The sequence below is a fragment of the Candoia aspera genome, chromosome 2, assembly GCF_035149785.1.
Source record: "Candoia aspera isolate rCanAsp1 chromosome 2, rCanAsp1.hap2, whole genome shotgun sequence".
NCBI classification, from domain to species: Eukaryota; Metazoa; Chordata; class Lepidosauria; order Squamata; family Boidae; genus Candoia; species Candoia aspera.
In genome coordinates this window covers 69,783,473-69,811,183 of record NC_086154.1, presented here as the reverse complement: position 1 = coordinate 69,811,183, position 27,711 = coordinate 69,783,473, and the positions used below count along the sequence as shown (strand labels likewise).

Sequence of the window (27,711 nt, the reverse complement as noted above, 5' to 3'; positions counted from 1 at the left end):
TGGACTATTCATTTGTAACGCAAAAGAATGAACTCTTGATTTTAGGTTTTGATTATTGAATGGTTCAATTTTAGAGATACAATGTTACTAAATGTTTAATTAACAGTAAGAGATTAACTTTTATGTACTTTTATACCTGTGCTGGAAAAGGTCAGAGGCCACTGGTCTGTCACGCTTTTTTGCTATATTTCTGTACCATTTTTGCTTTTCCTGTTCCTTTTTTAGACTTGTATTCTGTCGGTCTTGTGTTCTGCATTATGTGCCTTGATTGTATCTTGAACAATTGGTAATAAAAAAAATATTAAAAAAGAAAGAAACTTTGCTCTAGCAGCCTGGATAATTACATTTATCTGATATGTTAATATAAACTGAACATGAAAATAAAAATTGAAGGAAACTTTGTGGGGAAATCGATTGAAAAAACATTGAGAGGAATAGAAATTTAATCTTTATTTCACACATAAATTGGTGCATATCCAACCAGCCCAGCTCTTTTTTTCTACTCCTTCCTTAGTATTTATAATAGTAAGCAAGAAAATGTATGCAAACATTATCCAAGGTTACCATTTTTAAAAATTCTGTTCTCTGTTAATGCCCTATGATAAGCTCAGAAGAATATCCATCTCTACATGAAAGAATATAGGAGAAAGGGATGCTCTGAGGATTTTACAAGCGAGTAGAATTTTAGGGTTTCAGAATAGCATTTGTCTAATAATGTGCTTGAAAATTCATATTAAGACAATAACTTTAAAATATAGTGTGCAAGCTTTTGACTTTTTTACAACTCTACATCAACTAAGGTGGTAATCCAAGTAAATGGTAGTATTACTTATTTATGCAATGCTTTATGTTTTGAATCATTTTTTTAAGTTGCCTATAAAAGAAGAATATCTTTTATCAAGAATCAAGAATATTCTCATAGTGCAGCTATATATCCTGATGTATGAAACAATATCTTCACTAAAAGTTTTGTTGTTTATTCGTTCAGTCGCTTCCGACTCTTCATGACTTCATGGACAGCCCACGCCAGAGCTTCCTGTCGGTTGTCGCCACCCCCAGCTCCCCCAGGGACTAGTCCGTCACCTCTAGAATATCATCCATCCACCTTGCCCTTGGTTGGCCCCTCTTCCTTTTGCCTTCCACTCTCCCTAGCATCAGCATCTTCTCCAGGGTGTCCTGTCTTCTCATTATGTGGCCAAAGTATTTCAGTTTTGCCTTTAATATCATTCCCTCAAGTGAGCAGTCTGGCTTTATTTCCTGGATGATGGACTGGTTTGATCTTCTTGCAGTCCAAGGCACTCTCAGAATTTTCCTCCAACACCACAGTTCCAAAGCATCTATCTTCCTTCTCTCAGCCTTCCTTATGGTCCAGCTCTCGCAGCCATATGTTACTATGGGGAATACCATTGCTTTGACTATGCGGACCTTTGTTGTCAGTGTGATGTCTCTGCTCTTAACTATTTTATTGAGATTTGTCATTGCTCTTCTCCCAAGGATTAAACGTCTTCTGATTTCCTGGCTGCAGTCAGCATCTGCAGTAAACTTCGCACCTAGAAGTACAAAGTCTTTCACTGCTTCTACGTTTTCTCCCTCTATTTGCCAGTTATCAATCAAGCTGGTTGCCATAATCTTGGTTTTTCTGAGGTTTAGCTGCAAGCCAGCTTTTGCACTTACTTCTTTCACCATCATAAGGCTCCTCAGTTCCTCTTCTTTTTCAGCCATCAAAGTGGTATCATCTACATATCTGAGATTATTAATGTTCCTTCCAGAGATTTTAACTCCAGCCTTGGATTCCTCAAGCCCAGCATGTTGCATGATGTGTTCTGCGTACAAGTTGACTAGGTAGGGTGAGTATACAGCCCTGCCGTACTCCTTTCCCAATCTTAAACCAGTCCGTTGTTCCGTGGTCTGTTCTTACTGTTGCTACTTGGTCGTTATACAGATTCTTCAGGAGGCATACAAGATGAGTTGGTATCCCCATACCTCTAAGAACTTGCCACAATTTGTTATGGTCCACATAGTCAAAGGCTTTAGAATAGTCAATACAACAGAAATAGATGTTTTTCTGAAACTCCCTGGCTTTTTCCATTATCCAGCGGATATTGGCAATTTGGTCCCGAGTTCCTCTGCATTTTCTAAACCCAGCTTGTACATCTGGCAATTCGCTCCATGAATTGCTGAAGTCTACCTTGCAGGATCTTGAGCATTACCTTACTGGCATGTGAAATGAGTGCCACTGTTCGATAGTTTGAACATTCTTTAGGGTTTCCCTTCTTTGGTATGGGGATATAAGTTGATTTTTTCCAGTCTGATGGCCATTCTTGTCTTTTCCAAATTTGCTGGCATATAGCATGCATTACCTTGACAGCATCATCCTGAAAGGTTTTGAACAGTTCAGCTGGGATGCCGTCGTCTCCTGCTGCCTTGTTATTAGCAATGCTTCTTAAGGCCCATTCAACCTCACTCTTCAGGATGTCTGGCTCTAGCTCCCTGACCACAACGTCGAAGCTATCCCCAATATTGTTATCCTTCCTATACAGGTCTTCCATATATTTTTGCCACCTTTTCTTGATCTCTTCTTCTTCTGTTAGGTCCTTGCCAACTTTGTTTTTGATCATACCCATTTTTGCCTGGAATTTACCTCCGATGTTTCTAATTTTCTGGAAGAGGTCTCTTGTCCTTCCTATTCTATTGTCTTCTTCCACTTCCGCGCATTGCTTGTTTAAAAATAATTCCTTATCTCTTCTGGCTAACCTCTGGAAGTTTGCATTTAATTGGGCATATCTCCCCCTATTACTATTGCCTTTTGCTTTCCGTCTTTCTTGGGCTACTTCTAGTGTCTCAGCAGACAGCCATTTTGCCTTCTTGGTTTTCTCTTTCTTTGGGATGTATTTTGTTGCCGCCTCCTGAGCAATGTTTCAAACTTCTGTCCATAGTTCTTCCGGGACCCTATCTACTAAGTCCAGTCCCTTAAATCTATTCTTCACCTCCACTGCATATTCCTTAGGAATATTAGTGAGCTCATATCTAGCTGAACTGTGGGTCTTCCCTAATCTCTTTAGTCTGATCCTAAATTGTGCAATAAGAAGTTCGTGATCTGAACTACAGTCAGCTCCAGGTCTTGTTTTTACCGACTGTATAGATGTCCGCCACCTTTGGCTGCAAAGGATGTAGTCAATCTGATTTCGGTGTTGTCCAGCTGGTGAAGTCCATGTATAAAGCCGTCTCTTAGGTTGTTGGAAGAGAGTGTTTGTTATGCAGAGTGAGTTGTCTTGGCAAAATTCTATCAGCCTATGTCCTGCTTTGTTTTGTTCTCCCAGGCCATGCTTACCTGTAATTCCAGGTGTCATTTGACTGCCCACCTTAGCATTCCAGTCTCCTGTGATGAAAATAACATCTCTTTTAGGCATGTTGTCCAGTAGGTGCTGCAGTTCCTCATAGAACTGCTCTACTTCAGCTTCTTCAGCATCTGTGGTTGGGGCATATATTTGGATCACTGTGATGTTAGATGGCTTGCCCTGAATTCGAATTGAGATCATTCTATCATTTTTTGGATTGTATCCAAGCACTGCTTTAGCCACTTTACTATTAATTATGAAGGCTACTCCATTTCTTCTGTGGTCCTCTTGTCCACAGTAGTAGATCTGGTGGTCATCTGATGTGAAGTGGCCCATTCCAGTCCATTTCAGTTCACTGACGCCCAAAAAGTCTATCTTTAATCTTGACATCTCACCAATAACCACATCCAATTTGCCCTGGCTCATAGATCTTACATTCCAGGTTCCAGTGGTGTGTTGATCCTTAGAACATCGGATTCGCTGTCCACCACCAGCACCGTCAGCTGCTAGCTATCCTTTCGGCTTTGAGCTAGCTGCGTCATCACGTCTGGGGCTAGTTGAACTCATCCTCTGTTCCTCCCCAGTAGCATTTTGACCATCTTCTGACCTGGGAGTCTCATCTTCCGATGGTATACCGACATATCTCTGGTTGTACTGATCCATTTAGTTTTCACAGCAAGAATACTGGGGTGGGTTGCCATTACCTTCCCCAGGGATCACATTTAGTCTGACCTCTCTGTCATGACCTTCCCGTCTTGGGTGGCCCTTCATGGTTTAGCTCATGGCATCATAGAGGTGCTCAAGCTCCAGCACCACGACAAGGTAACGATCCTTTGCTGAAGTCATTAAAAGTACCTAGTGTATTAATAGCAGAGGTGTGGTTTGAACCATAAATTTCCTAGCACATAGCTCAATCACTTTTTGATTCTGGATATCACATATAAAATGTCTAATAAAATATTACTAAAAATTTCATAAAACATAAAATGTAATTTGTAAGTGTGGCTTATCAGTAATTCAGTATGGGTTTTGAGTGTTTTTACAAAAATATAACAGCAATCATATTTTTTAAAGGGCTTCCATGCAAGGCAAAGGGATGAAGCTTACCTTGGTAACAGACGAAGAAAAAAAGACTGGCATGACAGGGAGGCTATAAAGAATGATTTGCTGCAAACAGGTCTGTATAACTGATTCAGTCTTATTCATGAAGGTAAAATAGTACTGAGAACAAGTAGTAAGCATTAATGGATGTGTTCATGTAACTCAAAAGAAATTATCATTGTTACACTGTTAAAAAGAAAAGTCAGAAAGTCATCAGCAAGAACAGAAATTGAACAAGACTCCCCAGAGTTCCTAATGCCTTATGTCACTGACCATAGACAAAACCCCAGAGAGGATTGCTTGTTCCAGAAGAGAGACCTAGAAAAGTGCCAGACCAAGGTTCTCATTATTTCCAAGACTTGGAAATAACAGCAAACAGCATGACATGGATCCCTAGGAAGCCATTTCTGTACCTGGTTTCCTTAGTGCCATCCTATGTCTAGCCAGTTGAATGGAAATGCAGTGGCAGTGGCACAGTGGACAGAGTAACAGGAGAAGGAAAACACCTTTAACTCATACTTGCTAGTGCTGGCATGAGGAAGGAGTGTTTCTTAGAAGGCTTAAGTGTCCAGTATTCCACTGTAGAAGTATACGTAACATTTAAAAGGAAGAGAGGAAATGATAAAAGTTATTAACCAAAACAGTGGATATGATAACCAGCTGTTTTAAAACCAGTTGAAGCAAACCAGCATGTTACTGTTGTATCTTTATGTTTCAAGAAATAAAAATGGTGTGGGAATGTATGAGCTGTGCCAGTAGTAAGCAACAACAATTCTAGATTTGGCTCTAGTACTGGAAAAGAGGTTGGGATTGTGAGAAGGATAGAAAATATGAGTGAAGCTACAAGTAGCCATGGCAAAAGCACTATTTCAGTCTCTGAGCATATGGAACAGTAGTATCCAATCTAGTTACATTGGTTTTAACTTTAAAAAAATGATATGGTTAGTGATAAAGAAAAAGAAAGTTGGCTGGGGCAATAGGGAACATGGACTAAAAGGATTCCCATAGATTCTTTTAAAATAAATGATTGGTCTCCTTATGTCCTATGTCAGGAAAACAAATGAATAATGATTCAATATTCTGATGAAAATTAAAAATGCATGAAATTTTTTATCTCAAAATGGAGGGGACAGAGGGAATTTCATGAACATGGTAAATGGTGCCTCTCCTCTGGAATGGTATCCCCTCAAGGTTTGAATATCCCTGACCCTACTATCCTTTTAAACAGGCCTTGAAGACCTGGCTTTTTCCCCAGGTAGGTGAGGGTGGAGTGTGCATCCATCTGAATGGAATTATGTTTGATATGTTTGTGGTATGTCTGTTATCCCTAGCTATAGCCATTTTTAAAAATTGATTTAATTCATTGGGTTTTGTTTTAATCTTTATACCATCCAGAATCACTGTGAGTTGGGCAGCCTTATAAATATAAATTATAAATTATAAGGTATGTTGATACATCAGGACAAAATCTAATAAGTCTATTTTTGTGACCTTTTTCAGGAGAAAATTACCAGGATGTCTCTTTTTAGCATTATCCAATATCCATAAACTGTATACTCTGCTTCTTAACTAGGAAGTTTAACAATTTGGGGTGTATTATTAAGAAATCTCAGCTGCGCTCCTGGAATGTAGCATGACAAGTATTGCCTAGAGCTGTGAAGAATGAGGAGGCTGATAAAACAGCTTCTTGAATTTTGAATGTGGATGACCTTATTGCTCTGTTAAATCTCTGCAGTTAAGATGTGGAAAGTGTTAAGATTGCTCCTTGCTTTTCTTTATCTCTTCAGGAAATGGAGAACAAGGAAAACCATATCCTATGACTGATGCTGAGCAAGTCGACCAGGCATACAGGGAAAATGGTTTTAATATTTTTGTGAGTGATAAAATTTCTTTAAACCGTTCTCTACCAGATATACGACACCCAAAGTAAGTATAAAATTTTCTTATGGCTGAATGAATTAGTCTTCTTATTTCTAGAATTGATAAGCCTGCATTTTACCTTAAATGCCATTCCAGCTAGCACTAACATTTTTTGTTGTCAGAGTGATTTCTGTCTGATGCATCAAATATGATACCTAGTAGCATGGCAACTAGGGGTATACAAACATTTTTTAATTTAAACAGTTTCATGTCTGAAACATACCTATTTGTGTTCAAAACGATCTATTTTAGGTGTGAAACAAACATGTTTTTAGTTAAAACACTCTTTCAAGTTCAAAACAGTCCCAGAATGTTCCACATTTGATTATCTGTTAACTTTATTAATTTATTTAAATAAACATAAAATTACATACAAACAATAATATCTTACAATACAAAAAAGAAAGAGGAAGAAGAGAGAAGAAAAAAAAAGAGAGAAGAAGAGAGAGGGAAAAAAGGAAAAAAAATGATATATATATATATATATATATATATATATATATATATATATATAAATTAAAAAGGGGTGGATAAAATGAAAAATAAATAAATAGAAAGATTAGGGTTTCCAACTTTCTAGACGGTACAGCTTAGTATCCTAGCATGTTTTTTTTCCTTAATTCTCTAAATTGCCTTCATTAATTCTAATAAGAGATTAAACAATTAAAGTAGTTTGCTATTTACATACTATATATTCATATTAACTTTTTGAGTCCATTCCACATATTTAAAAAAGGGTGTCCAGTCCTTTTGAAAATCTTTCATATTTTTATCGTTTAATTGGTCCGTTAGTTTTACCATTTGTGCCAAGTTTAGGGATTTAAATATCCATTCTTCCACAGGTGGGATTAATTCTTCTTTCCACTTTGCAGCGTAGATAATTCGGGCCGAAGTAATCAAATACAGTAGAAGTTTTCCATAGTTTTTTTCCAAATCTTTGTTCATAAAGCCCAATAAGTAGAGTTCCAGTAATTTATCAATGTTAACTGCCAACATTTTACAAATTATATTATGTGTAGATGACCAAAATTTTTTCGCTTTTTTACAGGTCCACCACATATGGTATAAAGTTCCAATTTCTTTTTTACATTTCCAACAAACATTTGACATATTTTGAAACATTTTCGATAATTTTTCAGGGGTAGTATACCACATGTACATCATTTTATAAAAATTTTCTTTTAAGTTATAATTTAATGTAAATTTTAATCCCTTACTCCACATTCTTTCCCAAACATCGTATTCAATATTATATCCAAAATTTTTCTCTCATTTGTTCATACATTGCTTAACCAGAATGTTCCACATTTGAGATGGGGCAATTTGCACTCAGTATCAGTGTTTCAGATTTGAAAAGTTTTGCACATTGCTGCTGGCAAGTATGATTCAAAAACAGAACACAAGGTATAATGTACACCAATTCCCATAGTTATAAATTAAGTCTCTTTTTGTAAGATGAAGGGTGCTGTTTTCATATAGTAGGGAAACATGAGGATTGGGCTCTGAAGACGAGTGTTATTGTATAAACTATTAAGAATAAATACATTCTTTATGAATTGAAAGAGTACAGGTTGTTAGTTAGCTGGATGTTTAATATTTACATGCCAAGAGATAATAGGAATGATTTCCTTAAGTGCTGGAGCAGTGGTAATATTTTAGATATACTGATCAAGATGATAATTCTCTTCATCTTTCAGTTGCAATAGCAAGCTATATCTGGAACAACTCCCCAACACCAGTATAATAATCCCATTCCACAATGAAGGATGGTCCTCACTTCTCCGAACAGTGCACAGTGTTCTCAGTCGTTCTCCTCCTGAACTGATAGCTGAGATTGTGCTGGTGGATGATTTCAGTGATAGAGGTACATCCCATGCATAATTCATTTGCTCAGACATTTATGACTAAGCCAAACAAATAGCATATATTGGATTATTTTGCACGTATATAAAATGTATTTTAATGTTGGGCTTTTAAGTACTTCCTTTGTTGTTTTTTTAACATTATTAATGGATCTTAGGTGTTATGTTTATTCATTTTTTTAATATTAAGGAAACTATTTCTTGAGTTAAATTTTTTTTAAAAGGAGTTTCAGAATTAGGTAAGACAGGTGAACCATGCAGCATCAGAATTTCTGAACTAGATAATTATATGTGTATTTTAGAGAGCCAGTTTGGTGTAGTGGTTAGAAACCGGGAGACTGTTTCTAGTCCTGCCTTAGGCACGAAGCCAGCTGGGTGACCTTGGGCCAGTCACTGCCTCTCAGCACTAGGAAGAAGGCAATGGCAAACCACTTCTGAAAAACCTTGCCAAGAAAACTGTACAGACTCATCCAGGCAGTATCTGAGAATCGGACACGATTGTATGGATTAAAAAAAAGTTGTGTATTTTAACGGGCAGGTGTGTATTATTGAATTATGTGTTGTAATTTAACATCATTGTAAATGGTTTATCTAATTTTGAATAATATCAAATAAAAATTTTGTTGGATCAGGGCAAGCACCCATCTATCCCATGTTCTATGTCATGTGGCAGGCAGGAAGTTCACGAACAGAAGAATTATACCCACTATTGTTCAGTAGCAGCTCATATTCAAGGCAGACCTTCATGAGCATAGAAGTAGCAAACAGCTTTTAAGACCAGTAGCTATTGATAGCCCAATCATCTTTGAATTTATCCAGTCCTCTTTTAAAATTATCTAATTTGGTAGCATCACCTTCCAAAGCTTAACTGTGTCATATAAAAAAGTACCTCCTTTTACTGTTCCTAAATTTCTCCCATTTACTTTTAATAAATAACCCAAAGTTCTAACTTTGTAAGAGAGGGAGCTTAATGGCACAAACCTTACCCTTATGAAGTTTATTTGATTATTTTCTCAGCTTTATTTTGCTGTTGTTCGGCTTATAAAGATGAGGTAGAATCAGCTTTTTAAACTGCTTAGTTTCATTTTTAATGCATTTTTTCTTTTATCTTCGTTTTGTTCAATGCAGAGCACCTCAAAAAGCGCTTGGAGGATTATATGGCCCAGTTTCCAAAAGTTAGGATTCTCCGAACTAAGAAGAGAGAAGGACTAATAAGAACTCGAATGCTCGGGGCTTCTGCAGCAATAGGAGATGTTATTACCTTCTTAGATTCCCACTGTGAGGCAAATGTGAACTGGTTGCCACCCCTTCTAGGTAAGAAGACTATTTGAAATTTATTTCTGAATGATCAACTGCAGATGCAGATTCTTTCTGAACAACCAGAGTATGACATTATCCAACCCTTCCAGTGGCAGAGTAAGATTGATTTGAATTAACATTTTAGAATATCCACATATTAGTTATTATTCTGGCATTCATATTACTATGTTCTTCCCAATTCAGGGGATGGGGAATACCAGGATAATCAGTGATTTCCTTTGCCCTCATCTGTAGGTTGCTGCTCAATTGCATCTGATTTTCAGATTTATTTATTTGTTTGTTCAATTTATATAGCCAAAATAAAAAAATAAAACAGCCAAACAAGCAATTCAAATGCTAAAACAATTAAGCAGTTAAAATCCATACAGTACAATCATCAAGAGAGCACAGCTGTTCAAGACCAGTACAGTCATTTTATGGGCTTCACGCCCTTCACTGATCCCCAGGCCAGATGGCAAAGCCAGGTCTTCAGGCCATACTGGAAGGCCAGCCAGGTCGAGGCCAACCTGACCTTGCGGGGAATGATGTTCCATAGGGCGGATGCAGCAGCAGCAGAAAAGGTTGCCCTCTTGGGTCCTGTGAGATGACACTCTCTAGTAGACAGGTAAGCCACAACAAGCCTCTTCTGCTAGACCTGATGGGATGGGTAGATGCTGCTGCAGAGAGGCAATCCCTCAAATAATCTGGCCCCATGCTATGTAGGGCTTTATAGGTTATCACCAGTACCTTGAATTGGATCCAGAAGCAAATTGGTAACCAAAGCAGCGTGCGAAGCAGAGGTTTAATGTGCGCAGATCTATAACTGCCCATGCCACTGCATTTTGCACCGATTGAAGCTTCCAAATACTCTTCAAGGGCAGCCCCATGTATAGTGCATTACAGTAATCCATATAGGAGGTGACCAGAGTACAAGTGACTAAGCATAGAACCTCTTGATCCAAGAAGGGGTGCTACTGGCACACAACTTGAAGCTGTGCAAAGGCCCTCCTAGCCACGACTACCACGTGCTCTTTGAGCAGGAGTCATGAGTCCAGAAGAATCCCCAAACTGTGCACCAGGTCTATCTGGGGAAGTGCAACCTCATCCAGAACCAAAGATGGTAAATTCCTAGATCCAGGTGACCCCAAAACCCAAAGCCACTCAGTCTTGCCAGGATTGAGTGAAGCCTGTTGTTCCCCATCCAAACCCTACAGCCTGCAGACACTGAGGCACAACATTGGCAGCATTGCTTATTTCACCAGGGGTGGAGATATAGCTGGATATCATTAGCATACTACAGATGACCTCACCTAGTGGCTTTATGTAGGTATTAAATAGGAGCAGAGAGAGTTCTGAACCCTGCAGCACCCCACAATTTAGGGACCAAGGGTGGGACCTCTTGCCCCCAATCAACACTGACTGAGACCAAAATTGAAAGTAATGTGATTGCGCCAGCAGCAGAAAAGGGTCAGGCAAAGGAGAGATTGCCTACAGAAATCACTTACATTTTTTCTCCCCTGCCCCCACCCCACAGAGCAGAGGGATTGCAGAGGAAGAGATTTCAAGAGAGTACTGTAAGCTGTTTGTGTAAGCTCCTAGGCCCAGGCTGCTGGCACAAAGGCATTGCTTCCAATGTATAGAAGGGCATACTCTCTTGCAATCCCTTCCTCTCCAATCTCTGCCTTGCAGGGTGGGTGCAGGGAGGAAAAACTATAGGTCAAGCACAGGGCAACGCGTACTGACTGTAATGGTGATCACGTGACTGAGGGATGCTGTAAAGGTCATACATGGTCATAAATTGGCTGTACAGGTAGTCCTCATATTATGAAGGCAAATTGGGACTGGAATTTCCATCGCTAAGCGATGCTCTCATAACGTGTAACTGCATCGCTTAGCAATGGCAATCCCTGCAGTCCCAGTTGCTGTGGTTAACTGCATCTCATGGTCATTAGGCAAGGCAGCTTCCTGCCAGCTTCCCACAACCAAAGTCAGTGAGGAAGCTGGCTGGAAGTTGCAAGTCCTAGGCCTGCAGGCAGGTAAGTGGCTGCTGCTGGGTGGGGGATGGCACATTGGGGTGCTGCCGGGTGCGAGGGAGGGTTGGGAAGATTGCATAAGGGTGCAAGAGGGTGCGTGAGAGGCCCTGTGCAGGTACGTGGGGGGTGCACAAGAGGCGCAACAAGGGTTAGGGAGGGTGCAAAGTGGTGTGCAAGTGGCCAGCACAGCGTCAGCACAGAGGGGCTGGGGGTATGCTCAGATGGGGGAGACTTACCCCAGCGACTTGCGACCTTCTCTGCTGGCTTCCCTGTTGACTTTCTGGGGAAGCTGGCAGGGAAGGCTGCAAATGGCGATCACAGGCACTCGGCAACTGGTTGTAAGTGTGAACAGGTTGCCAAGCATCCAGATTGCGATCATGTGGCCGCAGGGGTGTTGGAATAGTCGGAACTCTGAGGACCGGTCATCACCACCATTCATTCAGCACCATCATAACTTCAAATGGTTGCTGAATGAATGGTCATAGGTCAAGAACTATCTTGAAAAAAGTTATTTTTTCAGCACCATTTAACTCTAATGGTTGCTGAATAAGTGGTCAGTAAGTGAGGACTACCTATAACTGTTTCTAAGATTTGGTAAGATTTCATTACAGGTAGTTCTCACTTACCGACAATTCATTCAGAGACCATTCAAAGTTACGACAGCACTGAAAAATGAGACTTATGACCAGTCCTTGAAGTTGTGGCTGTTGCAGCACCCTGCGGTCATGTGATCACAATTGGAGTGCTTGGCAACCAGCATGCATTTACAACGGTTGCAGCATCCCGCAGTCACGTGATTGCCATTTGCAACCCTCATAGCTGGTTTCCAACAAGCAAAGTCAGTGGGGAGGCTGGCAGGAAGTTGCAGCCATGTGATTTTGTGCTTAATGACCTGTGGTAATTTGCTTAATGACCACAGCCAAACCTGACATAAGTTGGCACAGTCACCTGATGTCATGCTTAACGACCATGCTGCTTAGTGACGGTGTTGCCAGTCCCAATTGAAGTTGGTAAGTTAGGACTACATGGTACAGTTAGAGTAGTGACATGCCACTCTTTTAAAACAGCAACTAGAAGCATTTAGTGTGCTGATCTTTGACCAGGAGTTCCCAACTTTGCAGAGCTTGTGAGTGTATTTGGAATTCTTAGTGCATATTATGGATACACTTGTAAAATGCCTGCTGTGGTGAGCACAGTTAATCATAGCTAATCACAAAATATTTGTTGATCAGAAAGTAAACTGATGAATTTGCTTCCTATTACCCTCTCTCATTTCCCAGGATATTCTCTACCACCTCAATGTACTTTTATCTTTTTTTTTTCTGAGTCGAGAGGCTCATTTTCAAAGAGAACTCTCTGTCGCAGCTGCCTTCAGGGTATAGGGGGCCCCAGAAAATTAGTGGAAATAAAAATTATGCTTAAGATCAATATTTTGATTTGAAGCATGTTAGAGAGCCAGTTTGGTCTAGTGGTTAAGGCAATGGGCTAGAAACCGGGAGACCATCAGTTCTAGTCCCGCCTTAGGCATGAAAGCCGGCTAGGTGACTTTGGGCAAGTCCCTCTCTCTCAGCCCCAGGAAGGAGGCAATGGCAAACCACTTCTGAAATCTTGCCAAGAAAACTGCAGTTGCTGAGGATTGGACATGCTTGAACAGCAAAAAAAAAAAAAGCTTTCCATGTGATTTTCATTTAATTAAAATAATCTTAAAAAATGAAATTGCAAAGGCATGAAGTCTGGCAAGCATCTACAAAGGCATGTATGGGCATATTGGGAAGCTTGTATACTCATGTTAGAGGCTGATTTTGCAAACGCAATAAACATAGATGGTATTGCACTTTCCCTCTACCACTGGTAATGATCAAACAGCTTTGACTATAGTCATATTATAGAGGTAGCCCTTGGTTAACAACCACTCGTTCAGAGACAGTTTGAAGTTACGATGGCGCTAAACGAATAATACTTAACTACTATTGAAGTAGTTATACCATCCCAGCACCCCTGCGGTCACGTGATCGTGATTTGGGCACTTGGCAACCGGCTTGCACTTACAATGGTTGCAGTGTCCCACGGTCATGTGATTGCCATTTGCAACATCCTCTTTTGGCTTCCCACAAGCAAAGTCAATGGGAAGCCAGCAGGGAAGGTTGCAAGTCGCTCTGGTAAGTCTCTTGCACCCAGCAGCAGCTGCACTGGCCCCTCACATGCCTTCCCCACCCTGCAGCAGCTCCCTAAAGCCCCGCCGCACTCATGCCACACCTGCCCCTCCCACACTCTCCCATATCCTGCAGCAGCCACGCCAAGCCCTGCCGTGCTCACACTGTGTCACCCTGCCCTTCATACACCCTCACGCCCTCCCTCATCCTGCAGCAGCTACCCCAAGCCCTGCTGTGCTCACACTGTGCCACCCCTGCCCTTCATACACCCTCACACCCTCCCGCATCCTGCAGCAGCCACCCCAAGCCCTGCCGTGCTCATGCCGCACCCACCCCATACGCCCTGCAGCAGCCACCACAAGCCCTGCCGCACTCGCACCAGCCACCCACACACCCCTGCACACCCTCCCCCACCAGGCAGCAGCCACTTGCCTGCCTGCCAGCCTGCTTGTGAGCCACCTGGGACTTGCTACTTCCTGCTGGCTTTTTCACTGACTTTGGTTGTTGGAAGCTGGCAGGAAGTTGCAAAGAGGTCATCGACTGATGACTCACAAACCTCACTTAACAACAGCAACAAGGACTGCCAGGATTGTCATAGCTAAGTGATATGGTTACGCGACATTGTGCTTTATGACTACATTGCTTAGTGATAGAAATTCCGGTCCCAATTACCATCATTACCTGAAGGCTACCTGTATTAGTTCTGAGATTCTTTTTCATGTTCTACTGTAGGTGTATTATTTTGTTACAAATGAAAGGAAGTATAAAGTACGATTTTTTTTTCCGTTCCCCAGACCGCATTGCTCGAAATCGCAAAACTATTGTTTGTCCAATGATTGATGTCATCGATCATGACCATTTTGGCTATGAAACGCAAGCTGGAGATGCAATGCGAGGAGCATTTGACTGGGAGATGTATTATAAGCGGATCCCAATTCCTCCTGAATTACAGAAACCTGATCCCAGTGACCCTTTTGAGTAAGTTCATGAAACAAAGTGAATAGTTGCTTAACAAGCTATGCAATTGGTAGGTTTTCAGACAGATATAATTTCTAGATATTCTTTTTTCCCTCTCCTCCCAAAAAGAAAGAAAGGAAACCAACAAAGATAAAAATGAAGGCCAATTACAAACGGACACACTAAATCATATAATTATATCACAGATTACTGTTCCTTGAAATAACTTCCCCCTCCATTCATCAAAAACATCTGTTTTCAAATTAGTTTCCCTTTGTTTCTATACAGTTGGCACAGGCTTGTCTTGGAGTGACTTGTAGCATAGCCTTTTCTGTAGCTGCCTCAGATTTTTTTGGATTCACTCTTTACTGAGTTAAGGAGATAGCTTTTTAAAGGCCTTAAAACATTGTTTTTTTAAATAAGTTTTTTTACTGTTGAATTTAATGTATGCTATCTCCCTCTGCTATAGAATAAAGCTGGAGCACCTTTTTTGGACTAAGCTCTGAACTTCTTTTTGCCCTGTCTGAAAACCACAAGGGCCATGTATGGTGACGTTAGGATGTTGGAAAGGGTCGGGCCAAAAACGTGGGGCTTGGTCAGGTTTTAAGGGGCAGGTCAGGTTTTAAGAAGCAAAATGGTGGAGAATGTTGCCCCTTAATATCCCCAAACAACCATTAAAGAAAAGGGCCTGAAAGGTTTGCCTTCACCCCTTCAAGGAGAGGTTCGGGATGCATGTGCACAAGCTGTCAACCCTGTTATAAAGATGCCTTCACCTCATTTCCAAAATTGCCTTTCTCTGACCCCATGCTGTAGCTCCCTCTGTTCAAGTTCCTTCTCTCTGGAAACTACCAGGGGAGGAGATAACAAAGGAATTAGCTATCATAAAATACCACTGGCAAACATTAAATACAGAGCATACTAATGAATTCTCAAGTTAAAAATTATTTTAAATTCACATGGTAGATAAAAATGTTGATGAGTAGCTGGCAAAATTCATTTTAAGAAAACAATAACAATCTAAAGCTTGCAAGGCAAATATTATTGAATCTTTGTGTTCATACACACACGCCCTCACATCTGAAATAGCTTTTTTTTTAAAGTTATATAGAGACCTTAAATTGATCATCAGTCTTCCAAGTTTCCCACCACTCTAAGGAATCTGAGATGAGGAAACAAAACTTAACCATTCTTCTTCGAACTGCTGTTGCTTCAGAAATGTGTATCATCGGTTTTAGAAGAGAAAATCAGTTTGTCACCCTCAGTACTTAAGCCTCTTTGGCTGCAATAGGTTGCCATGATCTCATTTTTCACTATTCAGGACTCTTAGAAATTTCCAGAACTTCCGGCTGACAATCACTGTGATTAGTATCGGAGTGGTCTCTGTTTTTCACAACATTATTTATTATTTACTTACTTACTTACTATCCCACCTTTATTATTTTTATAAATAACTCAAGACAGCGAACATACCTAATACTCCTTCCTCCTCCTGTTTTCCCCACAACAACAACCCTGTGAGGTGAGTTGGGCTGAGAGAGAGAGAGTGGTCCAAGGTCACCCAGCCGGCTTTCATGCCTAAGGTGGGACTAGAGCTCACAGACCCCTGGTTTCCACTGTCTGTTGTAATTCCCTCAATTATTGGGGTGAAGATTACACTATCTACTAAGCATGATGACAGATGGGAACTTTAAAGTCTAAATCAAAAAGACTGTCACTGTCATTACTCCTTCTTGTACCCCAGCCAAGAATGTACATTTGTGATAGGTGCTGTTGACTTGTGTTACATGCTACCTGGTCTTCAGGCATAAATTCTTACAACAATTCTTCTATTTCCCTTGATCTGAGTTTTATCTTTACACCTACAGTTTGTGTCCTTGTAAAAGAGAAATTTTGAAAAACAACTGTTTAATATTGCCTGCTGAGGACAGAGTTACACAACTACTATCCAAAATATTAAAATACAGTGATCTCAGGTCCTCTGTATATACAATGTTAGAAGTACAATTTAGGGTTTATTTTGTTAAATAAAATAGAGATAAACTTAAAATATATTAAAGCCTACAGTTTTACCTCTACAATTGTTTAATTGCCAGTTATGTTGTCATCTACTTCATTTTCCAATATTTATGTTGAAAATTGCATTCCTTGTTGCAGTTCCAACTATTGTGTAAGCAAATTCTGTGTGCTAAGAGGTGAACAACAGATCATGCGCATTATAATGTGTGTTTATACACTTTATATATTATATGTATTTATAATTACTGTATAATGAATTTGAACTGCATCTATCTGTTAGATTTCTTCCTAAAGGGATTTTTGTTTTCTTTGTGAAACTATTGTTCTTCTGGTAATTTTTTCTTCTCCATTTATTGTGTCCCTTCACTCTCTAGAACTTCAGGGTGCCCTGATTTTCTGTATTCAGAGGATAGCAGCCCTTCAGCAGACTCAGTGCCGGTTTGTCTGCTTTAAGAGTCCATGATCTTGCCATTCCATTTTCTGCTTTATGTCTGCTACACTGCATACTTGGCTTATCAGCCAGCATAATTGCCTTCTCTTCCATCAGTGAATAGCTACTCAGTTATACCAGTTTTCTGAGGGATCTCTCAAAGTTATGCGAGCTGCTCTCTAGATCAGCAGCCCTTGGCCTGATTTGAATTAACTCTGGAGGAGATCACTTCAGGCTTCTGGTAACATTATCCTTTCCCTGCATAAAACTGTTAAGGAGACAAAGCAAAAAGAGTGGTGACAAAAAAAAGAACAATATAGATTAACCCAGGGGGATCTTTTTCTTTATAGAAAGTTTCCGAATTCTAGTTTCTCTAGGTGTGCACCTGCATAGAGCTTGTTCAACAACTTCTAGAACTTAAAGAATCCTTGATTACTGTCCCCCTCTCCTTGCATACTTGATGCGACCGGGCCTTCAGAGTTTGTTTTCAACTGTCATACCAATAACATGTTCATTCTCTGAGGTTGGCCTACACTGTTTTCTCCCCTTCATTTTATATATTTTAATTTGTTTTGTTTTAGATTTTTTTACATATGTGTTTTTCCCCACCTTGAGAGTTTCAGGTGAAATGTCACTCTCCCTTTTCTTGTAAGTCTTCTGGCCTCAGCTTTATAGTCTTAAAGGCCCCATTCCACAAATGCCAAGTTTGCGGGAACAAACTTCCTTCCTCAGATGGGCGCAGTCTTTATTCTGCCTTGGGAGGAAAATGATGCAACAGACTCTTGTAGGTGCTGTTAAACATTTACTGAACAGGCTTGTAAGAATCATTCATCCTATCTGTTAGCCCCTCTTTGGCATCAAGCTGTTAACAGTAGCAGACTGCAATAGTTTCTTTGACTTCTTCCAAAGTTCTCTCATATCCCAGAAGTTGCTGTGGATTCTCTTGCTTCTTTGAGTCATTTCAGCAATTCATCTCCAGCAGGAAATCCCCAGGCCTCTGCCAGGATGATACCTGCTCTGATAGAATGGTTCAATAAATGGCCTAGGTCTTCTTAAAGGCCTGTCACATTGGATCCCAATTAGGCAAAAAGGAGAAAATGGATAATGGCCCTTTGGTCTCCCTGGCAACTATGGGTTCTTCTCCATGCCAGTTTTCATCATCTTCAGCATTCAGCACCACACCACTGCAGACCACTCAATCTTCCTCAGATTGCCCTTATACCTGAGTCTTATTTTGGAGAGAGGATCATGAAAGATCTCCACAAGACTTCTTCAAGCACTTTTCTGCCAGACTAGGCCCTCTTTTGCCTCTTTCCAGCAAGTGGCAAGATTAAAACCAGTCACCTCGCAACCATGCTATTTCGGGGAATGATTCTCTCCAGTTTCCATCCATTATACTTTTTTCCACCAGCCTTCACTCTCTTCAAGACCTGATCATTGTGCTTTGCAGCATCAGCTTTCTCAGCATCTTAATCAGTTGGTAAGTAGCTCTTATGGCAGCCTACCGTAACACATAATGATCTTACATATTCTTGTTATCTTCCTCTTCGTCAACACCACAGCTTTCTGCCTAACTATGAGCATGGTTTTTGGAACATTCCCATGGCCAGCAACTTCTTACAGTATTACTTTTGAATCTCCAGATGTTTTTGCTCTTCAGGGAGAAACAGCAAAGTTTGTGAAATGAGAGTTTAATTCGGCTCACCATGGAGCTTATTCGGAATCCAAGGTTATGGCATCTTCTACTGTCATTCATTCCCCTCTGTGGTTCCGTTTCATTGGATAGAGGCCAAGACTAGGATCAAAAATCTCCCTTTAAAAGAAAATACTCATTCAGTACTAAGACTTAATGGATCCTAGACACAATCAAGAAGCTGGTATGCAATGGGGCCTGCATCAACCTTACTTTAAACCTCTCTCACTTGTCCATGGTTATGCTTCTCCCTTGACCAGAGGTTTCAACTTTTGTTGGTGGAGCTGATTGCATAGGGTCAGACAGCAACGGAGAAGCACTGCTTTCAGATCCTCACCCTCCTCAATTCCCAAGCTGAAAGTACCCAAAGCATTCCTCCTGAGTAGAGAAAACAGGCCAGCCAGAGACAACAGGGAAGACATTGTCCCATAGATATTCTGGCCCTATTCCCTGTAGGATTTTATAAATTAAAAGTAGCACCTTGAATCATACTCAGAAACCTACAGAAAGGAAATGTAGTGCCAGCAGTGTTAGTATTATGCTGCTGAATTAGCTCTCACCAGTCAGTGTACAGGCAGCTGAATTTTTCACAATTGGACTTTCCTGGGAGCCAGGAACTGCTGCCAGAGCTCCCTCTTCCCAAAATGGCTGCAAACAAGTGCACCAGACACAGCTGGACAAAGATGCACAGTCATTGCTTCCAAGTTGAGCTGTGAATCTAGAAGCCCCCCAATTGGTAGATCTGCTTCTTCAGGGAGAGTGCAGCCCCCTTCAAAGCCAGCAGAAAGGTACGCAATCAACACAGTTGTTGGACAAACATGCACTCCATCTTGCAAGATTCAGCCCCTTACAATCTCTAGGCCGGCCTTTCTTAACTGGAGTTCTGTGGAATCCTACGGTTCCATGAGAGGTTGCTAGGGGTCTGCGAGAGATCATGATTAAAAAAAAACTTTTTTAACCTCCCACATAGCACATACCGCTTGCAGTAGTGGGAATTCATATGTGCCACAACTCAGCTGCCAGCCTTGCTGTTGTAAACATTGTAAAATGTGGATTGTGTAAGGTAGAGATGAACTATATTTTGAAGCTTCTGTATTTTTTGCAGCTATGCAGGGGTTCCCCAAGACCTGAAAATTATTTCAGAGGCTCCTCCAGGATAAAAAGGTAGAGAAAGGCAGGCTTAGCCATTCATCCCTCACCATATAGTCTGGTACTTTTTACTCAGAAAGGAATGGAAGCGTTGCAGTGCAATACCACTTATTTCTAATCCTCTGAGGCATTCCAGGAGGAGACCATGGTTGATAATATCAAAAGAGGCAGAGAGATTTGGTAAGACACAGAGAGCTGCACTTCTGCCATCCAAATCCCAGCAATGGTCATCCACAAGAGTGACCAATGCTATTTCCATCCAGTAGCCAGATCTGAATCCAGACAGGAAGGAATCTAGATAGGCTAGATTGTTCTTCAGTACTCATGTATACATTCACAACATTCTCTCCTCCACATCCATCCCTGCTTAGGTCCATGTGCATTCTTGTGTGCGCCCTGGCTGTCACTGTACTGTGGGAGAGAGAAGCTCCGATTAGTACTTCGACAATAAAGAGGAGGAATTGTTCCCACTTAAATATTTGAGCTCTAGAACCCTCCATGGGATTCTGTGAATGTGAATGCTCAGATGACTATGCAAAGAATAAAAGTTACAGATAAGCAACTTGAGGTTCTACTGGTTTCCATAGTATAAATGTTACTGTAAATCGAGGTGCAAAATAGTCAAAATGGGTAGTAAAAAAATAAAATAGAAGTAAAATGTGATGTTAATGCTGTACATGTAATTTTGGGGAGACTATACTTAAATGTAATTTGAAGTCTAATTTTTCTCTTAAGGTCTCCAGTTATGGCTGGAGGACTGTTTGCAGTTGATAGAAAATGGTTCTGGGAACTTGGAGGATATGATGCAGGACTGGAAATATGGGGAGGAGAACAATATGAAATATCATTTAAGGTGAGTTATTAACAAGATATTGGATAATATTTTATAATGCAGTATGACTTCATATACTTTTTAAAAAATTTCTGGTGTTTGTATTTATAAAATTATTGAAAACAAGAATTTAAGCAACATTTCTTAAAAATACTTGTTAAAATAATTAAAAATCTTACTAAGAATCTAATGCTTCTGTTGAGTTGCATAAGGACCCCTAATTTATAGTATCTGATTATAAGTAATATGAGAGAGAGATTTTTCTGAGACTAAATGTTTTACTTAAACATCAGGCTAAATTAGTTAAATGAACTGGGATTGTCATAACCAGGGGTGTTATTTGGGCAATATATTTAACAAAATATGGATAAGTGGTAAACACCTTAAATGCCCCCCATATGCTCCCTTGGCTCTTCTTACAGAGAAGTAAACTATTTATCTGAGATTGGTTTATGGTCAACTGTGTCATCCCAGTTTGGGGCAATGCTATTCTTACACGCATCTAACCATAAACTAATCTATTAAAACCCTCCAAATACTCTGGATATTTTATGGCAGTTGAAAATAGTGTGACTTATAGCCAGGTGGCATAAAATACACTATTTTGTCCATACATGGAGAAACCAGGGGACATGTACAGGTATTAGATGTGGCATATTTGCTATTTAACCTTTTTATGACTGAGCATGTTGTATAAATATACTGAGTCTGAAAGAGATCATACTGATGTACTTTTACTATTAGTTCTATCTATCTATCTGTCTATTTATTTATTTACTATCCTGCCTTTATTATTTTTATAAATAACTCAAGGCAGTGAACATACCTATTATTCTTTCCTCCTCCTATTTTCCCCACCACAACAACCCTGTGAGGTGAGTTGGGCTGAGAGTGACTGGCCCAAGGTCACCCAGCCGGCTTTCGTGCCTAAGGCGGGACTAGAACTCACAGTCTCCTGGTTTCTAGCCCACTGCATTAACCACTAGACCAAACTGGCTCTCTTTTAAAGCAGTGTTTGAGTCATCATGGAAATGAAATAGTATTCATAATGTTATTTTAGTTTAGAGAGCTTTTTCATGTATCACTGATCATGATATAAGCAAATGGTTAAAATCCTAGGACCATTTTACATTAAAGATAAGAAGCTTTGGAAAATAACCAATTAAATACTGGATAAATATTTCACTAATGTCACTGAGATGGATTGGTCTGTATGATCTGTAAATTTACTTGTTTTAATAAATAAAGTTACTGTTATCCTACTTAAAATACATTAGGTACTAAAAAGCAACTGTTGCCTTGATGAACAACATTACTACCTTAATTAAGGATATAAATATTTCACAAATATTACTTTATTTTTCCCTATGTTTGTTTTAAATTTGTTTTAAACTTTCAGTTTGCGGTCATCACAGAAAATTGTTAGTATGTCTACTTTAATAAGTCCTTTGTCCATTTGAATGAGACAGTTTCAGTATGAATCCATTGGGAGACTAGCAAGAACATTGTACTGTAGATAATTCAGCCTTGCTAACAGCAAGATAGACCTCCCTTGATAATTACAATTTCTTGTCTTCTGTTTTGTCTGAATAGTTTTTCTGAATATAAACTACTTAAAGTTATTAGGATTCTATCAAACTACATTCATTTGGCAATTAATACGTAATAAATGAAATGTTCTCCCCATTGTTTATCTTCAAAAAACTGAGTAACAAAGACATATTGGAGGTTTCTTGTTTCCCCTTTGGTTCCATTTATCCTTCTTACTATTGTGTATAAAGAAATAGTGTAATAGTGTAATTCTCTGTGGGAGAGGGTACAAACAGCATTCATAGTTTCTAGCTGTACCTTTTCTGAAACGGTAGTTTCCAGGAGTGATGACAGTGACTAGGAAAGTTCTTTGTTTCTGAAATGCTGGAGCAGGTATTCATTGCTTGATCTCCAGGAAATAAAGCTACTTCATTCATTTGGCTACTTACACACTATATTTCAGAGAGTTTTATTTCATGCCAGAAATGATAATTTATGGGGGTTAATTTCACTCTAATTAATCCCAGCTGAGGTCCTTTCTTTTTCTCTTCCTTTATGCAAAGAAAATGATATTTAACTGAAGGGGTATACTTTCACAAATTAAGATAAATGCATTCAACTGCAGCTGATAGAAGGTACTATTTTGATGAAATTATAAGAATAACGATTTGTTCATAACAATATCCTTAAAGACCCCTATTTTTTAAACTTTGAAACTCCATCATCTTGTTTTAAGAATTCATTGACATATAAAATGACACAAAGAATTCTGTCTCTGAAGGAGTGGAATAACTTGAGGTCAGACATCTTCCAAAAAATGTTTTCTGTATTTTAAAGGCCTTTCTGACATAATTATTTGCCCAAGAACCTTGCATTTTTAATTAAACTTTACATATTTTAAATATTCACTGTACCTCACTATCCTTCAGAATTAGAATGGTATTTTAAAAGCCCATCAAGAATTAGAATTGCCAAAATAGGCAGCATCAAAACCAGGAAGCTATCTGAAGTGATCAGCTATATGAATCCAATATGGTTTGGGTAAATCCAGACTGCCATTTTGTTTCTTTTAAAAGAAAACAAGTAACAGAGGGATTGTGAGGCATAAACAATTTTGTGAGGCAAAATAAGAACTTGATTTTGAATGCTTCAGTGAATAGTGTGCTGCTTCACAGAAGGGCAAAATCAAGAAGGACTTCCCAGTCTATCTGCCAATCATTATTCTTATCGCAAGAACTACTGCTTGACTGATACTTGCTCATTTTCCCCTTCAGTACTGTTTCATTCCTCCTCCTGCTTTTTTTCCTTCTACAGTAGTGTAACGCAGTGCTCAGTTTCCACCAATCCCTTTTTTAGCAGAGACAACTGCTCATTTTCGTGTAATGAAATTTGCATCACACAAAGGCTTTGATAATAAAATGAATCAAAGCAACAATGAAAATGAATAGGAAGCCTGCTTTTGAAATTAGATTTATATCTTGGATATAAATCTAATGAATTAAACAGTTGAAACCATTTTTTAAAACCTGGAGTTTAGCTAGTTAAGTGTGAAGAAAATATGTTTGTAATATTTCCGTATGAATTTACAAATAATTTATGTGGTTTATAGGTTAATGGCAGATAGGTGTTCAATGGGCTTCTTCTGCAGACTAAGTTACCACTTATCTGGCCATTGCCCTGCCTACAGCTCATCCCTCTGTCTCCCAAGGTCATTCACACATGGTATTACAATCTGGAAAAGAACACTCTCTCCAAGTACTGACCTCTAGGGAACACCATCTGGAGGATTCCTGAGAGCAGGCCTTTTCACTGTCTGCCTTCTTTCTGTGAAGAACATTCCCCTAGATACCAGGCTAGCCCCAACTCTTCCGGCTTTCTGTAGGCAAATAAAACCTGGCTGCTTCAATGTGCTTTTGGGGTCTGAGGGGCTGTATTTGGTCCCTTCTGGAGGATGAATGCTTATATATTGTAATGGTATGTGGGAATGACCTTGGGAGACCAGGCAAAGAGACACTGCCTAGGGGATGGGCAGATAAGAGGGAGAACAGCCCACAGCTGCATAGTGGGTGGAGCAAGAGGCTCAGGAGGGACCCTCCCTAAGTTCTCAGGCTATAAAGGTGACAGGAGAATTGTACTCTTAGACTTGCAAGATTCTGTTAATGTAGCTTTACAATAAAGTAGAATTAGCTTATCTGGCCGTGTTTCCTGTCTGGTCTACCTGGTAAGGCTGACATATATGTTAGAGCTGCTCCTCATTGTCTGGGTGTTATTATTGCTGGTGTTGTATATTGCTTTGATCCTATTACTATTTGTAGGTCTATAAGCTGCTCAGAGTTAAGATTGGAGTGGCATATAAGCCCAGTAAATACGATATAAAACCAAAATGCAATTTACTACCCTGGCTTTTATGGTGGGGGATTATCAGTTAAAACTCTTGGCCATAGCTACAGGCCATTTTTATTATATAAGGCTATAGGCATAAATTATATTTTTAGAAACCAGATTCCCTAACCAGGTGATATCTTCTTGCTCTGACACTAATTTCCACAACTGAATTATGGATCTATATAGGATTTATTTCTGAAATTTCTGTTCCCGTCTTAGGGTGTTCCTGTTGTGGCAGTTCCTTTGTTGAAACTATATGCTTTGAATATGAATTTGGAATATCAAGTGGACCATTAATTAAAGTTGTTGACCTAGAAATGACATAATGAAAATTATTGAATTATTGAAATTATTTCAATCTGATCCTATAACATAATCTTAAGCATTTTTCTTTCTACTTACTTTGGATTCTCAAACTGAAAAATGCAAAATGTAGACTTAAGATAAACACAACATGAGGAGAAAATCAACTCAACCAGGTCATTTTAATCAGTCATTTCTTTTCTACCATTCTTTCAGGCTTTAAAATGATCAAAGGACACGTTTCTGAGTTCACAGTGGTCCACATTTCCTAGTTCCTATTAAATATTGGATAAAACATTATAAAACTGTCAGATTTTCAAAAAGATTCATCTTAATATAAGATAAAATGAACATATATAAGACTGTGTAAGATAAGATAATGTTTTCCGTGGAAAACAACTGGTGGTAACAGAACTAGGGAAGCATGCAGTCAAGCAGCATTTTGCAAGCTTGTTTAAAAATTCTTGTACTAGTTTATCTATTCATGAAAATGTTTTTCTGTCTTAAAAGCTACACCATTTGCATTCAAGAATTGCTTAAAACATAAAATAAGAGTTATCACCTCTCAAAACCAGCATTACATCTTTATTGCTATTAATATTAGAAATGATTTTAATTCATATTTGAATGGATTCAGCTGGAGACAGCTCACTACTGATTTTTTAAAAAAATGAAAGTACGTAAAATGAAGTTTTCAGCATTTTGGTGTCAGCCATCCAACAAAACTTTCATTAGATAATTAGAATGTTTGACATACTTGTAAGCAGACAACGTTTTAAAATCATTTTGTGGCTCACTTGTTTATAAATGAATGTGTATTTAAATTCTATATTAATAATAACACACTTAAACTGTTTTAAAGTGTGTTATTAGTCAAAGCATTTAAATATAATTTAAGCCTATTGGAAGGTATATACTAAACAAAAGCTCTACTTCATTTACTTAGACTGACAGAAGTTATATCCATACAAGTATGAAATAATGTTCTTATAGAGAGTTGACAAAGATTCAGGGTCTTTTTCAGGAATAATAAATTTCTTGACTAAATGTGGACATTATTGGGAAGATAACTGCAAGTACTAGTCAAATCTGTTGGTACCCTATTTATCTATTTATTTTATAGGTCACCCAATTCCCAACGACTCTGGATGGCTTACAATTAATTTTTTTTTTAAGTATAAAACACAAAAAAGAATTGTCAACAGCCCTAGGAACAACATAAAACCAAAGAAAGTCCAACCCACCTTTGCTCTGCCCCAGAGACTGAGTGAATAACCAGGTCTTTAATAGCTTTCTAGCAGAAATTGGGCCCCTAGTAAAGGAAAAAGTGGGAAATTATCTAATTGGGGTCAGAGCAGGAAACTCCTTATCACTAAGCCCACACAGAGCAATGAAAATACCTGTGGCTTTGTGGAGAAAACAAGGAAGAGACTACCTTGATTAAGCAACTCTTAGTATGCCAATTAAAGGTACAGGTAGTCCTCACTTAATGACCCTAATTGGGACCAGCAACTCCATCGCGAAGCAATGCAGTCATTAAGTGAAATGTCAGGTGACCATTCTGCTTAGCAACGGCAGTTCTGGTAATCCCAATTGCTGTCATTGAGTGAATCCCACATGGTTGTTAGATGAGGACCCACCTGGATCCAAGCCATTCGTGGAAGAATGAAAGGGACTGCCTCCACTTCAGCTCCCCTCATCCACCTACCTCCCCCCATCTCTGTCCTTTTGGCCACCTGCCTACCCACTGCCCCTGCTGCCTGGCCCTGCCCCCACTGCTGTGCCTGCCACACCATACACCACTATCAGCTGAGGCCTTTCACGCTGGCGAGGGCCTGCTTTTGTGTGCCAGCTGGGTCCTTCTTTTGCACCAGCACAGCCAGGGCTTTCTTTCGCACACCGGCCAAGTCCTTCTTTTGCAGAAGGAGGCCATGGCTGGCATGCGAAAGAAAGACTTGGTTGGTAGTGGCACTCAGCATGGCACACACCCACCCATAGCTCTCACCCAGCAGCCTGTGGGATGTTTCCATGGCACCTTTCCCGTGCGTGGCCAGGATGGTGAGCCCAGTGGAGGGGAGGCAGGCGAAGACAAAAGTCAGCTGGATGTGGGGGCGCAGTCATAAATGCAGGCGGGACTGAATTCTGTTAACATGACTGCGGGAGCATTGCAACTTCAAGGACGGATTATAAGTCCCTTCGTTCAGCACCATTGTAGCTTTGAACTGTCACGGAATGAATGGTCATTAAGTACAGTTCATTCACAGTATAACAAGATAGTACAATTACCCTCAATAATTGTAGATCTGCAGTACATACCTAGTACTGCAGTACATACCTACATAGTACATACCTGTGTGCTCTCATCAGGTTTGAAAATGTCTGAGTGTCAGTAGGAGACTGAAAATTTCTGTTGTCCTTAAAACAATTAGACATTATTTCATGAATACTCTGGAAATTACAAAACAGTCATGTATTAGTAGATTGAATTTATCTGTATATAAAAGGTCAGTATTCATTGAGACACATAAGGCAAAATGTGCATTGTCTTAGAAACCTCATGTTCCAATTTAGTTTAGGGGTGTGGGTTATTGCCTGATATCTTTATAATACACTACTGTCTTAAATAATTTTAGATACAGTACATACAACTCTGAAAGCAGAGTATAGAAGAACAGATAGGGTCTAAATACATTTTGCTGAAATAACAATA

At 39.5% G+C, this 27,711-nt stretch overlaps 1 protein-coding gene across 4 annotated transcripts in view; it reads left to right on the top strand.

The window, feature by feature from the left end:
- The window catches only part of GALNT10 (polypeptide N-acetylgalactosaminyltransferase 10), a 65,327-nt gene that overhangs the window by 21,846 nt on the left and 15,770 nt on the right, over window positions 1–27,711 (top strand). For all 4 annotated transcript variants that reach the window (XM_063292154.1, XM_063292155.1, XM_063292153.1 and 1 more), the window contains exons 2-7: window positions 4,413–4,515; window positions 6,227–6,365; window positions 8,057–8,223; window positions 9,350–9,535; window positions 14,501–14,684; window positions 20,687–20,804. In XM_063292154.1, coding sequence (XP_063148224.1) covers window positions 4,413–4,515; window positions 6,227–6,365; window positions 8,057–8,223; window positions 9,350–9,535; window positions 14,501–14,684; window positions 20,687–20,804 — 897 coding nt within the window. The remainder of the gene's footprint in view (window positions 1–4,412; window positions 4,516–6,226; window positions 6,366–8,056; window positions 8,224–9,349; window positions 9,536–14,500; window positions 14,685–20,686; window positions 20,805–27,711) is intronic.